The following is a 14,559-nucleotide window of genomic DNA, read 5'->3' as shown; positions in this document are numbered from 1 at the left end:
AGATACCATAACAATTACCTATTTTGATTCTTTTAATATCAACAACAACAATAACAACAAGAGCTTTCTCATAATAAAAATGATCAAAACAAAACAATAAAATAAAGTGAGTTCCTTGCAGATAACTTAGTTATTTATACTGAGAAAGAGTTTGCTGCTATTTTTAGTTAGATTCTATAATTAATGACCTTGAGTTACTAAAAACGTGTGGATCACATTTTCGACAAAACCAATTGTAAAGTCTTTAAAAATCATTCAAGTTTTGCCATGAGTCCTTATAATTTTTTCTCTTTTACTTTCATAGGCTATGATATGTCTTAATGCAAATTATTTATCTTGCCAAAAAAAAAAAATTAAATGCTATATTACAAACTACAATGTTAATATTTGAAGTTAGTTAGTCACCAAAAATATTTGAAGTTAGTTGTTATAAAATTTTTACAAAATTAAATGCATTTATTATGCTTAGTTAGATATTTTGATAACTAAATATTTATTTTATTTTTATGAATTTAATTTTAATATATTTACAGCATAAAACATTTTATACCGTCATTCACTTATATTCGTTTTTTTAATGATTATATAAATAATAAATATAAAAAGTAACTATTTTTATTGATATAATGCTATTTAGTTGAATATATGTGTAAAATTATTTTATATTGATATTATATTAAAATTAAATCTATTTTTATATATTGTTAATTTTGTTTTAATAACCGTATATTATTGTTTATATTATATTAATAATAAGAATAAATGACCATTTGTATTCATAAAAGATGAAAACACTGATATATATATTCCATATTAAATCAAAATTAAATTTAAACCGGTACAAGATGCCTTCTATATGACAAAAATACTCTATCTTTAGAGAGTTGAAATGCTACGTAGAGTACTTTTCTCACACAGAAAACATGTTACAGGATACAAGTTTAATTTCAATCTAACGGTGAATATATATGTCATTGTTTTCATCTTTTATAAGCATAAATGGTCATTTATTATTAATAGTAATTATTATCCCTAAGGAGTCTAGCTCCGCCCCCTGATTACTAGTTCTTAATATTGAAATATGTTAATCCTATATTTACGTGTGAGAATATAAAATTCATGACCGAAACTGAAGAGTGTTATAATAATTAAAAATAATTGAGAAATAAGTGAAAACAATGGTCCATAATTGGACGTGACATCCACCAGTTAATTAATCACGTAACTTAATCTATTAATGCATTATTATTACATTATTTCCCTTGATGCGTGCGAATAGCAGAACAGGTGCCATATCCCTCGTGAGGCTTTCAGGTTTGATTACCAAATGTAGCATCAAACACGCGACAATTATTGAAGCTTCAGAATTGAGATTCAGACCCCCACACAAAATAACTAACAACAATAATTATAATAATAATAATCCACCACTTGAGAGTGAGATAAGCATGATTGAATGAGTAGTGCACGCACTTCACTCCCTCACCACATCAACAACGCAAAATCTAAACCAATCCAAACATTTTATATTTTCCCAACAAATTCCTAGCTTCGATTCCCAAAGCAGACAAAATTCACTTGAAACATCTTGTCCTCTTGTTCAAATCTGACGAACAACAACAACAATTTCTGACTTGTCAATTAATCACAGCTCAGCAGTGAGCTGCTACCAGTCAAGACTGACATCCCTTTTCTGTGTGACATTTTCACGAACACGTAGAACGCAAGAGGAAGAGGAGGGGGTTCTGTTCTGAACCAGCAGCGAAAAGATGAGTTTCAGGGATGAGGAAGCGGTTGGGAGGGACCTTCAGAAACCGTTCCTCCACACGGGGAGCTGGTACAAGATGGGTTCAAGGACGTCCAGCACCATGGGCTCATCTGCACAGGTCATGCGCGACGGTGCCGTTTCGGTCCTTTTCTGCGTTCTCGTCGCCGCCTTGGGTCCCATCCAATTCGGTTTCACGGTTTGCCTCCGTTCTCTTTGTTTCGATCTTTACCCAACGCTCGTTTATTATCTTGATTATCGTTATTTTGATGAATTGGGTTTGTTTCTTTATTGGGCATAGTGTGGGTATTCTTCGCCAACGCAGGAAGCCATAATCAAAGATCTAAAGCTCTCACTTTCCGAGGTTTAGTTTTTTATTTTTTATTTATTTATGGTTGGATTTGGTTGAGTTACTCTTTTTCTTGGAGTTTACGTTGGATCTTTTGGGTGCAGTTCTCAGTGTTTGGATCTCTGTCCAACGTGGGTGCCATGGTTGGAGCTATTGCAAGTGGTCAGATAGCAGAGTATATTGGTCGCAAAGGGGTAATTACTTTTAGAATTTAATTTTGATTCTCTCTCAATTTAAAAATAATTTTATGCATGCATAGGTAACGCCAGTTGAACAAAAATAACTATTTTTTACATAGATTCTGTGAATGATTATTCAAAAAAACAAATGTGGCTATACGATTGGGTAAATTTTAAACCACCATTTTGATGCCCACAAGATTTTAGTTTCAACAAAATATCCTCAGAATGAAATAAAGGTACCCATGACCCCTTAAAAATCATAAAAGTTTGATAAGCTTTACCAATGGGGCCACAGGCAGGATTACCTTTGCCTCATTTATCTAGCTATTTTGTGGGAATTAGAATCTTTTGGATGCCAAATATTAGTTTGCCCTTTTTCGCCCTTTCCTTTTTGGTCTAATCTGAGCTGCTTTGAAGGAATAACTATGAATGTGATCGGAGTGGTGATGGTTTTTGCATGTTTTGAATGATGTTTCAGTCATTGATGATTGCTGCAATACCGAATATAATCGGGTGGCTCGCCATTTCTTTTGCCAAAGTAGGTGCTATCAAGTACTAGTATGTTGCCTTTTGAGTACTAATATTCACACTTCCTCATCTGTTATTTGTAACCCATTTGTTGCCTGATGCATTGTATTTCTATTTTGTTGCTTCCAATAGGATTCCTCGTTTTTATTTATGGGGAGATTATTGGAAGGTTTTGGCGTTGGGATTATATCTTATGTGGTAAAATTAGTTTCTCCCTTATGTCACTCATTTGTTGGGTTGGACTTACAGAGTTAACCTAGTCTATCTGATACTATTTAGGTGCCTGTTTATATAGCTGAGATAGCACCTCAAAACATGCGAGGCAGCCTTGGATCAGTTAACCAGGTACTAAGCCTACACTCACTTTTGGTTTCTGCTTTAATTTCCTAATTTTAGTTTATAATAGTGCCACAATTTTTTCTAATCTCCAATTTCTTCTCAAGAATTGGTAAAAAGTAGTAGTGATTAGGAAATCAAAACAAAGCTACATACATACTTTGTTTCCTTTTCATTGTATTTGAAATTAAGATTTCTCATTCATGTAATATATTTTTTGGCATAGCTATCTGTTACGATTGGAATAATGCTGGCATATCTGCTTGGCCTTTTTGTCAACTGGAGAGTGCTTGCAATTTTAGGTAAAATCCTAATTATTTATTGATTCGATGTTTGTCGATGGAGATATGGAACTCTTAATAACCTTAGTTAACTACGTATCACATTTAAGTTTTACTGAAAGGAACACAAGGAACATGTTTGGTGTTTGTGCGTACATAGGTCAAATTTGTATGACAATAGAATATTATGTCTATCTGTACTAAAAAAATGTGTGTATTTTACCTATAGCTGCTCTTAAAAAGTGGAAAGTTATTTCATATTGAAGTTAAGCAAGAGGTTCTGAACATTTGAAAGAGCATCCATGCGATGGCCTAATCATACACATCAAACTTAAGGCTCATAAAACAGAATGCTCTAATGACAATATTATAATCACGATTTTGAGTAACTTTCCTGCTTAACATCAAACAATTGACAGAACAATACATACTTAGGACTTGGTTTGAAATATTAGTCTGCAGATCAAACCATTACATAGTTTCTGCAACTGATATAATAACAATATACCTTGTTCTATCCTATTTCAGGAATTTTGCCTTGTACAGTATTAATTCCCGGATTATTTTTCATACCAGAATCTCCCCGATGGTTGGTATGATCATATGTTTACAAGATATCTTGAACCTTCAACTTCGTTAATATGCTCATATCTTAAGTAAAATGTTTGTAAGACATTCTGCTATTTGCTGATTTTCTCTCTTCGTTTCTCCCTTTCTTTCAATTATCCTTCCTTTGTTGGTTGGACTTGGGGAAGTATAGGCCAAGATGGGGATGACAGATGAGTTTGAAACTTCTTTGCAAGTACTTCGAGGATTTGATACTGATATATCTCTTGAAGTACAAGAAATTAAGGTATTTCACTCATGTTGTTTTGTGACTTTTGCTAACCAAGTCACTTGCATGAGAATAAGCATCAAAGTTCTGTTATAGAATAGTTTAATAACATGTGTTAACAACCATAAACTGATTATCAATATGCTTTCTATAGAGATCTGTGGCATCATCAGGAAAAAGAGTAACAATACGGTTTGCAGATCTCAAGAGGAAAAGATATTGGTTCCCTTTAACGGTACACTTTTATCTCTTTCTAGTTTCAAGCTTATACACTGTATCATAACTAGCATTTCCTTTGTTATTTATATGAAAACTCACCTGCAAACTTTTGCTAACCTGGCAACTCCAGATTGGAATTGGATTACTTGCACTTCAGCAATTGAGCGGTATCAATGGAGTTTTGTTTTATGCAACGATCATCTTTCAGAATGCAGGTAACTTATCAATTGTTAAGTTAACTTTCATCATCATTATTATTATTATTATTATTTGGGGGCAGGGTGATGCTGGTCGGAGTTTAGGAAAGAGAGAATAACGAAGATTTGAATAAGTTTTATCACGGATATTTCAAATAAGTTTTAATCTTCATCCATGTGGAGATGTTAACGTGACAATACTAGGATCAAAATTGAAATATATTTGAAATGTTATGAATGAAATTGAGACAAATAAAACATAAAAAACATACTTATCACTACAAATTATTTTATTATAAATAAGAGTTTTCCTAAGGATATACTACAAATAAAATTTTTTGATGGAATAAAAATGTAAATTTTTCTCTTTCGTACTCTTGATCAATGTCTTTAGCGCACTCTTTAGCTAAATCCTATAAATAGGTATTTGTAAAATGATTTTTTAAGAAAGAATATTTAGTTATTAATAATTATCAAAAATAAAATATGTAACTATATTATTACTAATTTAATATCAAGAAAGAGAATATTTAACTTTAATTAATGAGTGTTGCATTTAATTACTAAAGTAGACATTATTGTTAAGTTCAAACACCAAGTACAATAAGGCGAGAGACATTTCATAAGTCTTGGAATTGGTAATTCTTATGTTGTCTTTAAGAATTGAGGAAACTCATCGTTTGCATAAAATTGATATGTGGACTATGGAATCATAATTACAACCCTATACGAAACTGGAAACATGAAAGTTGGAATTGAAGAGCCCAATGCCAATTCTAAACTCTAATCCAATGCTTAATTTGAGATAAAAAACAAGATGTTATTGTGGGGGTCACCAATTGCGATTCCAATTCTAAACTCTAATCCCATTCTAAACTCTGAGCTATGGTTTGAATGGATTGAGATTTGAGATGGTAGATATAGGATGGAAATGGTACCCCTACAAGGCAGTAATCTCCAGTTATTTGTATTATATTTCATAATCATGTGAGCTTTTTGATTGTGATAATAGTCATTAAATGAAAAGGAATATGAAGGTAGTTGTCCTGTTCTATAATTTACAGTAATTATATATTTTTCATTAGTTTGCATTTCCGCACATGGTAATAGTAATTATTTTGAGGTCCTAAACAAGCTTTGGATTTATCAAGGTAGCACTTGTGTTGGTATTTGACCTCAGTATTGTAACAGGAATTCAATCCAGCAGTGCTGCTACAGTTGGACTTGGAGCTATTCAGGTTTGGACAATAAAGCATCGAGTACATAACGGATTTCATGCTAATATAATATAGAGTTCCGTTCTCATAATCATCTTTTCTTTTCCAGGTCATAGCAACTGGAATCACTACATGGCTGGTGGACAAAAGTGGAAGAAGACTACTTCTAATTGTGAGTATTAAGCAAAATTGATTTTCTGTAAGACTTATCTTACTAAATAATGTATATGGAGTTCTATAATATTGAGATTGGTCTTCTCTTCTGCAGATATCGTCATCTCTAATGACAGTTAGTCTTCTCGTTGTTTCTGTAGCGTTCTATCTGGAGGTAGGTAATGGTAATTAACAGCTTGATTCAATTTCCATGCCTTAGCTATGCTTCTAACTGGTATATTTCAATGATACCAGGGAGTTGTATCTGCAGATTCTCATCTGCAAAACATTTTGGCAACTGTTTCTGTTGTTGGACTTGTGGTACGATATTGGATCTTGTTGGCTGAACAAGTTATTTATTTATTTATTTCCGTGATCTATGAAATTTAGCATTCAACACTTTGAGCAACTGCTTCTTTGTAGGTTATGGTAATTGGGTTCTCCCTAGGGCTGGGACCAATCCCATGGCTTATAATGTCAGAGGTATTTACTTTAATTACTCAAAACAAAAAGTACTCTACAAGGTCACGGGTTTGATACCACATAAATCCCTCACACTCTATCCTGGGGTGCATGTGTGTGATATAGACCAAAAAATTAAGGCCAATACATAGGATACTGAGAGTAGGCATATTTGGTGGTGAGACCATACTTTATTTAAACAAAAAGTGGTGCGACTCGCATAACTTGTCATTCATTCTTATCCTCTCTGTATTCGCTACACATTTTTTTTCTGTACAAGAGTAGGCTCCAAAAATTAAAAATACTTGAAAGTATTCCTACTTCTTGACATGGAATTAATGGTCGCTGACCTGCAGTCAATGCATAATCTGTTTCTTGTTTTTCAGATACTTCCAGTGAATATAAAGAGCCTTGCTGGTAGTGTAGCCACCATGACAAACTGGTTGACTGCATGGGGGATCACAATGACGGCGAACTTGCTTTTGAGTTGGAGTAGCGGAGGTGTGTTACGCTCACACGTGTGCATGTTTCCATGTTTAATGTCTACTCTCCCATGTCTTGCTTGCTGACTGTTGACTTTTTACAGGAACATTCGCAATTTACATGGTGGTAACTGCCTTCACCGTTTTCTTTACGGCATTGTGGGTACCCGAGACCAAGGGAAGAACATTAGAAGAAATTCAGTCTTCCTTTAGATAGATGTGTACTGTGGAGAGAACATGGGGCGGTAGTGTGTATTCATTGAAAATTATATTTTGTTGAGCATAATGTATTTCTGTAGCCCTGTGGAATCATCGTCATGTATTATGTTAGTTGTTTCAAAGGGAAAGATTTGCTCATCCATTTGTCTCTTTTGTGAAATAAGTGTACTAGCTGCTTTTACACATACACTATAACTTGAAGTCCTTCCACATAACGATGGTCGTCAAGGTGCTTGTCCGAAAGCAAACAATCATATCTAATGAAGGTGCCACGAGTGAGTAGGTTCTTATTGGCCTTCCTAAGGGATGTCATGTTTGTAATGAGAGGCCAGTTTGGGTGCCAAGTGTTGGGGACTTAGGTTATGTAGGGTAGTTAGGTCCTCATGATATGTTGTGTTTTCTTTTTTTTAAGATCGGATAGATTTGACAGCTTTCAATCCCAGGCATTATACGCTCTCACACCATACTCACCCATACAATATTAATAATTCTATCCACTACTTAATATCAGCCAAATTTTGAACTCGGATGATGCACAGAAGATGACTACGAGATCAAGACTTTGCGAGCGATATGTAGTGTTCTTTCTCTTGTGATCCCATTAGGTTACTAGTTTTGATGGATTTTAGTATTGGTAAGGAAAAAAAAGTGCTGATGGTTCGGATTAGAGAAAAGAAAAAGAGCAAAGAGAAAAAAAAGTTGAAATGCAATGAAATTTATGCGGTTTTTCCTTGTAATAGTAAATTTATGAGTTTGTTTGGATGCAAGAGCTAAATAAAATAATAGTAGTAGTATTATTTATCAAATATATTATACAACTGTTTTACAAATTTGTTATACAAGCAGTTTTAATTTGCCATCATAACTGAAGGCATTTTCATCTCCATCATTCTCCCTCAAGTTGAAAGCACTTGAATCCTGTTCAGATTTTTCCTCAAGTTGGAAGCATTTGAAACCTGTCCAGAGATGAAAACACTATCATCTTCATTATCCTCCCTTAAACTATAGTTGACCATAGCTACATTTAAAATCTGTTCAGATCCTCCCTCAAGTGGGGTCTGCAAATCCACATACCTAGCTTGAAAGTGAGTGCTTGAAAAGGACCGGATGCCAAGATTGTGGTGAGAAGATCAGCTGTTTGATTAGCTGAGTTAATGGGCAGCAATTTCAATATGCCAACTTGCGCCTTTTCTCTTATAAGGTAACAGTCCACTTCAATATGCTTGGTGCGCTCATAAAACACTGGATTGGCAGCAATGTATATGGCTGATTGATTATCACAATAAAAATTAATAGGCCACAGATGAGGAAGTTGATAATCATGCAGCAAATACAATAACCATTGAACCTCTTTTGTTGCTTGAGCCATGGCTCGATACTCTGCTTTTGAAGAAGAACAAGCCACAGTCGTCTGCTTCTTACTCTTCCAAGAAACGAGAGAAGATCCCAAGAAAAAAAATAATAACATGACAGTGATTTCCTAGAATCAGCACAGGTTGCCCAATCCGAATCAACAAAACTAGAGAGGCGAAGAACATTTTGGCATGAGAAAAACAACCCTTTCGCAGGAGCTTGCTTGATGTAACAAAGGATTAGAATAGCCTTGTAGTGTTCATAAGTAGAACAATCAAGAAATTGACTAAGCTTTCCCACAACAAATGCAATATCTGACTGTGTATTAATCAAATATAGTAAACTTCCAAGTAACTTTTGAAAACATGTCAGGTCCTCAAGTCTCGTGCCATTGTCTTTAGGAATTTTACCATTATAAAGCATAGGAACGCTGGCTGGTTTCGTCTCTAACATCCCATACTCTTCAAGTAAGTCAAGTGTGTACTTACGTTGATATAAGCCAATGCCTTGGAAATTACGTGCCACTTCTATACCAAGAAAAAATTTTAGCTTTTTCAAATTTTTTATGCTAAACTCAGCATCCAATGCTTTCTTGATAGCCTCAATTTCAACCAAATTGTCTCCAAATAAAACTAAATCATCCATATATACAAAAATTATAGCTAGGCCATTATTAGTGTGTTTGGTGAAGAAAGAATGATCATGGCTTGATTTGATGAAGCCATGTTGCTGAAGAAAACCACTGAGACGCAAATTTCATTGCCAATTAGCCTGTTTGAGATCATACAAAGACTTGTCAAGCCGATAAACTGTACTATTTGGGACAACAAGGCCTTGTGGAGGAAGCATGTACACTTCTTGTACTCACCATGCAAAAAAGTGGTATTCAATGTAGTAAGTTTTACAACCAGACTAAATGTATTAAAGTAATTATAGCCAGCTTGTTGACTAAAACCTCGAGCCACAAGCCGAGCTTTATGCCTTTCAACACTTCCATCGGTATTGAATTTAACCTTGAAGATCCACTTGCAACCAATGGCACGTTTTTCTAGAAACAAAGAAGTAATTGTCCAAATTTTGATCTTTTCAAGAGCGAGTAGTTCCGCACTAATTGTATTTTTCCAACACTCATGCACAACAGCTTGTTCATAAGTCTTCGAATCAACTCTAGTAATTATAGCAAGGGAAAAAACTCTATGGATAGGGATAGCCACCCATAATCCACCATTTGAGGTAGTCTATATTTCCTTGAACATGATTGAACATTAGAGCAACCTGTGTTAACCAACATGCAATGATAGTCTTGTAGGTAATTAGGTGGCTTTCTAATGCGGGTGAATTTTCTAGGACCCTGAACATAATGGAATGAATTAGGTTGAAATACATGAGGATGAAAAGTTGGTGTATGTAAAACTGGTGTATTATGAGATGCATTTGTAAACTCATAATGTATATGTTGAGACCTTAAGTCATGTAATTGTGGCGGATGTGATGTATAAAAATATGATGGGGATGAATGATATTGCAAATTCAATGAATTATCAATAAAAGGATCAATGTCATTAAAATGATAAGTAAGTTATGCATGGGAGCAAATTCAGATTGATTTTCTTTAGGAAATGTCTAAGTGGATTTATATAAAAAAACAATGTTCATAAAATTCTACATTTCTGGACAAATATGTTTTCCTAGTGTAAAGATCAAATAAAACATACCCTTTAGTGTTGGTTTGATGACCAAAAAATACACTTTTTTGTGTCCTTAAGTCAATTTTTTTTTGTGAAATAGTGGATGCATAAGTCAGACAATAAAAAATTTTAAAATAATTTATGCTAGCATTTTTGTTAAATAAAACAACAAATGGAGTTTATTTTTTAAAATTGGACTTGGTAATCTGTTTATTAAATGTACAGTTTTACCAATGCCATAATTTCAAAAATACTTTGATAAACTAGATTGAGAAAACAAGGTTCTTGCAATATTTAGTATGTGTTGATGCTTTTTTTCAATAATACTATTTTATTAGGGCATTTCAACACAAAAAATTTGATGAATGATGCCACGTGAATTGTAAAAAGAAGTGATTTTAAACTCAGGACCATTATCCGAGCAAATGGTCTTAACTTGGGTTTGAAATTGAGTTTTAACAAAGGTTATAAAATTATATTTTTCCTTTCCACAACATCATTTTATTGTGGTGTTCTAGAACATGAGAAATTATGTGATATGCCATGTTCATTACAAAAAGATTTAAAATATTGATTTTGAAATTTTTAACAATGATCACTTTAAATTGAGACAATTTTTAGATTCTTTTTCATTTTGAATCTTCTTGTTGAATTTTTTAAAAAAAAAAATACTTCATGCTTATGAGCTAATAAGAACACCTAACTAAATTTAGTGTAGTCATCCACAATAACCATTCCATAACTTTTTTCTCCAAGACTTTGAGTTCTAGTTGGTCCAAATAAGTCAAGATATAACAATTTCAATGGTTTCTTAGTAGAAATATCTTCCTTGGATTTGAAAGAAGTGTTTTTTTTTTGTTACTCATTTGACAAGCATCACAAGTGATGTCTTTATCAAACTTAATGTTAGGAATACCTCCTATTAAACCTCTTTTAATAAGTTTAGAGATTTGCAACATGCTAGCATATCCTAATCTCTTATGCCATATCCATTTTTCAGATTCCATTGAAAAAAACAAGTTATATTTTGAACCTTAAGATCATCTAGAGTAAAATCATAGACATTGTCACATTTTTTTTTACAATAAACAAAACAGCTATTTTTTTATTTATGACTCTACAATCTAATTTTCTAAAGGTTACTGTATATCCAATGTCACATAATTGACTTATGCTCAATAGATTATACCTTAATCTGTCTACAAGAAAGACACTACTTGTACAAATAAAAAAATCTTTGCCAACCTTATCAATGACAATTATTTTATCTTTACCATTATCTTCGAAAGTGACAAATCCTCCATCATACTTGTTGAGTTTGATGAAAAATGTAGCATTTCCGGTCATATGATTTGAACATTCACTATCAAGATATCACATGTCCTTTTTCTTCTTGGATGTAAGACAAACCTGCATATTCTTCAACTAACCTTAAGTATCCAAATCTATTTGGATTTTCTTATGTGAAATTTTTTATTGTTCAAGAACATTATAATCATGAACAACTTTATACAATTTGTTATCATCACTAAAAGATTTTAGAAAAATAAAGCATTGTTAAAAAATATGACCATTTCTATTGCATTTATAGTAATGGTTCCTATTTGATGAATTTTGAGGCTTGCTAAAAATTTTGGGCTTAAGATTCTTGAAAGAGGAAACTTCAGATTTTTTAAAAGTTTGTTTGAAAACAGAATTACTTTTTTCTTTGAATCCAAGTCCAAATTTTTTAAAATTGGATCTTTGACAAGCAAGTAATTTGTTAAGATTTTGTGAATTTCGAACAAATTTTGCTAGGTCTCCAATAAGATTCTTAATTTTTCATTTAGCCTTTTATTTTTAGCAATTAAATTAGTAGAGGCTAAAACTGAATGTTTGAGTTTGAATTTGTTTAATTCAGCTCTTAAAGCATTATTTTCTTCTTTCAAAGATTCCTCATCACAAGTTTCGGTTACCTTTACCTTTTCTAATAAAAAATTATTTTCAACTTTCAATACCTCATTTTTTTTTCACTTAACATATTATCAAAAAGATTTTTTGAGTTCACAGTAAAATCTTTGATAATAATATAGTGCAATTCATCAATAGATAAATAAAAAAGATCTACCTCATCTATGTCCGTGTGATCAGCCATCAAACACATTTGAGCCTTTTGATAAGAATCTTCATTTTCAAAATCAGTGTCATTTTTAAAGTCTTCCTATGTTGCCACCGGCACCTTTTTTTGTCCTTCTTTGATTTTTCATCTTTCTTCAATTGAGGACAGTCGGACTTGAAGTGACCTGATTTCTTGCAGTGATAACAAGTAAACTTGGATTGATCCTTCTTGAAATCTTTGGATGAAGTAGTTCCTTTGCATTTGTTTTTGAATCTCATTAATCTTCTCATTTTTCTTGCAAAGAACACCATTTCTTCATCTGAGATGCTGTCATCAAATTTCTCTTCTTTGGCTATCATTTTTTATTTCAATGCTACATTTTTCTTTTTGTCATTTCTGTGTTGAGACATGTGAGTAGTTTTATAGGTCAGTAGCTTGCCTCCTAACTCATCATAGATGATTTTTATCAAATCATTTCTTTTAGAGATGGTTGTGCTTTTTACTTCCCACTTCTTAGTAAGACTCCTCAAGATCTTCCTCTATCCACTCGTTGTCTTCCTTTGGCACTATATCTCGGTAAGCATTTTGCTTTGTTGGAATGCCAAGTCCATTGACAATAATCTTCCATATGTTTTAGTTGATTAATTGCACGAAGATTCTCATTCTCTCTTTTCAGTATGAGTAGTTGATGTCGTTGAAGTAGGAAGGTCTATTGTTAGACTGCCCTTCAGTGAGTGTGTACGTCATGATATTAGCACCCATATTATTGGCCGTGGATCTTTACTCTAAGTTGTGAAGCTTGACTCATTGAGACATTGCTCTTGATACCAATTGATGGAACTGCTAGAACTTGAGAAGGGGATTAAATCAAGTTGAATTTAGAAGTGAACTTCTTTTGCTCTGTTTTTTGCGAAACCTGATTATGCAGGAGATTTTTTTCTATTTGTCTCTAAAACCAGAAAGAAACAAAAAAGGGAAGAAGAGAATGAAGCCAGCATGTATCCTGATTCGGTTTTCTAGTGCCATAAAACTTACATCTAGTCTCCACCACAACCATGGTGAAATTTTCACTATAATCAACCAGATTACATACACCAATATTAATGAATTACAATCCTAATTCATCTAGTATCAAATTCTAAGTTTATACCCAAACCTAGCTACCACCAAGTACTATCCTAACTTGGCAAAGGAGAATCCACTGGTTCAATTAGCCACCAAGTGCTATCTCAACTTGATTTTTAAATTTTTTTTATTAAATAATTTAATTAATTTTACTTTCGGACAATGCGCCGCTAATTATTTTTGATATGCTAATTACAGTTGTGTAATACGTATAAATGAAATTTTGGGTGTGTAATACCTAACTATGAGACTCATAATTGGTTTCAAAGAAATCGTTAGTGTCGATTTGTTAAAAATCGTTACCAACGATTTTAGTGAAGAGGAAGAATAATTAAAAAGTTTTGGATCAATCATCAATGGCTAGAATCAACTTAAAAAATGAGAGTAACGATTTTATGGTTGTAGAAATTTTGAAAAAAAAAATTATCTTACTTAAAATCGTTAATCTCATTTTCATAATTTTTTTTGTCTCTTTCTAAAATCATAAGTCACGATATTTTTTATGACATTAAAAACCCCATATCAGAGTATTACACTAAATTAGTATAATACCAATGTATTACACCATTCCGATTGTAATATTCAACAAAATTAGCCACAATGCGCGAGTTAAAATCTAGTCTTAACAAAATCTCGTCAACAAATTCCTTTTTAATAATAAATTAAGGACAACTCTTCTCACTTCCCATTCAATATAGCACTGTCATGCATATTTAATTATAAAATTTTAATTAATCTCATCCACAAGAATATGCATCCAGCTTCATTTGCATCGTAATAAACAATTATGGTGTGAAGATATAAATTTATGCTGAAAAAATATTCATTTTAAGTCAAAAAAATTATTATCTAACACTAACAGTACTAACGATTGTGGTGACACTACACATGTATCTATTTAGAATCACAAAAAGAAATACATGTATCACATTTTTCGCATACCCAATTGAACCGGACAAGCTAAGAAGCAATACGGATCTTGTATGTTGTTAGCTTCTCATATTCTTAACCTTCTTGACATGCATTTCTCAAACTAAGAGAACAGATTAGAGTAACCTTCAACATAATTA

At 32.8% G+C, this 14,559-nt stretch overlaps 1 protein-coding gene across 2 annotated transcripts; it reads left to right on the top strand.

Annotated features, from left to right (window-relative positions):
* The first annotated feature begins 1,264 nt into the window (after positions 1-1,264).
* Positions 1,265-7,363, top strand: LOC112789277 (sugar transporter ERD6-like 6). Of its 2 annotated transcripts, XM_025831120.3 has the most exons (18): positions 1,265-1,964; positions 2,067-2,129; positions 2,219-2,308; positions 2,775-2,834; positions 2,957-3,022; positions 3,104-3,169; positions 3,387-3,462; positions 3,970-4,034; positions 4,202-4,294; positions 4,431-4,511; positions 4,626-4,710; positions 5,884-5,930; positions 6,019-6,081; positions 6,178-6,237; positions 6,318-6,383; positions 6,486-6,545; positions 6,911-7,025; positions 7,111-7,363. In XM_025831120.3, the coding sequence occupies exons 1-18, from the start codon at positions 1,770-1,772 to the stop codon at positions 7,221-7,223; spliced, it is 1,464 nt and encodes a 487-aa protein (XP_025686905.1). In that variant the 5' UTR covers positions 1,265-1,769; the 3' UTR covers positions 7,224-7,363. The 2 variants fall into 2 exon arrangements, with proteins under 2 accessions (XP_025686905.1, XP_025686912.1); XM_025831127.3 differs by lacking the exon at positions 2,957-3,022.
* Positions 7,364-14,559: the final 7,196 nt, after the last annotated feature.

Source organism: Arachis hypogaea, chromosome 1 (genome assembly GCF_003086295.3).
Source record: "Arachis hypogaea cultivar Tifrunner chromosome 1, arahy.Tifrunner.gnm2.J5K5, whole genome shotgun sequence".
Classification (NCBI taxonomy): Eukaryota; Viridiplantae; Streptophyta; class Magnoliopsida; order Fabales; family Fabaceae; genus Arachis; species Arachis hypogaea.
The sequence above is the reverse complement of the archived record's forward strand: the minus strand, read 5'-3'. Positions and strand labels throughout refer to the sequence as shown.

What these genes read in the sequence shown, in the direction of transcription:
- LOC112789277 (XM_025831120.3), top strand. Translation starts at nt 1,770, where the DNA reads ATGAGTTTCAGGGATGAGGAAGCGGTTGGGAGGGACCTTCAGAAACCG. An exon ending in TAAAGCTCTCACTTTCCGAG is followed by an intron (nt 2,130 to 2,218) that starts GTTTAGTTTTTT and finishes TTTTGGGTGCAG; the next exon opens with TTCTCAGTGTTTGGATCTCT. An exon ending in GAGAGTGCTTGCAATTTTAG is followed by an intron (nt 3,463 to 3,969) that starts GTAAAATCCTAA and finishes ATCCTATTTCAG; the next exon opens with GAATTTTGCCTTGTACAGTA.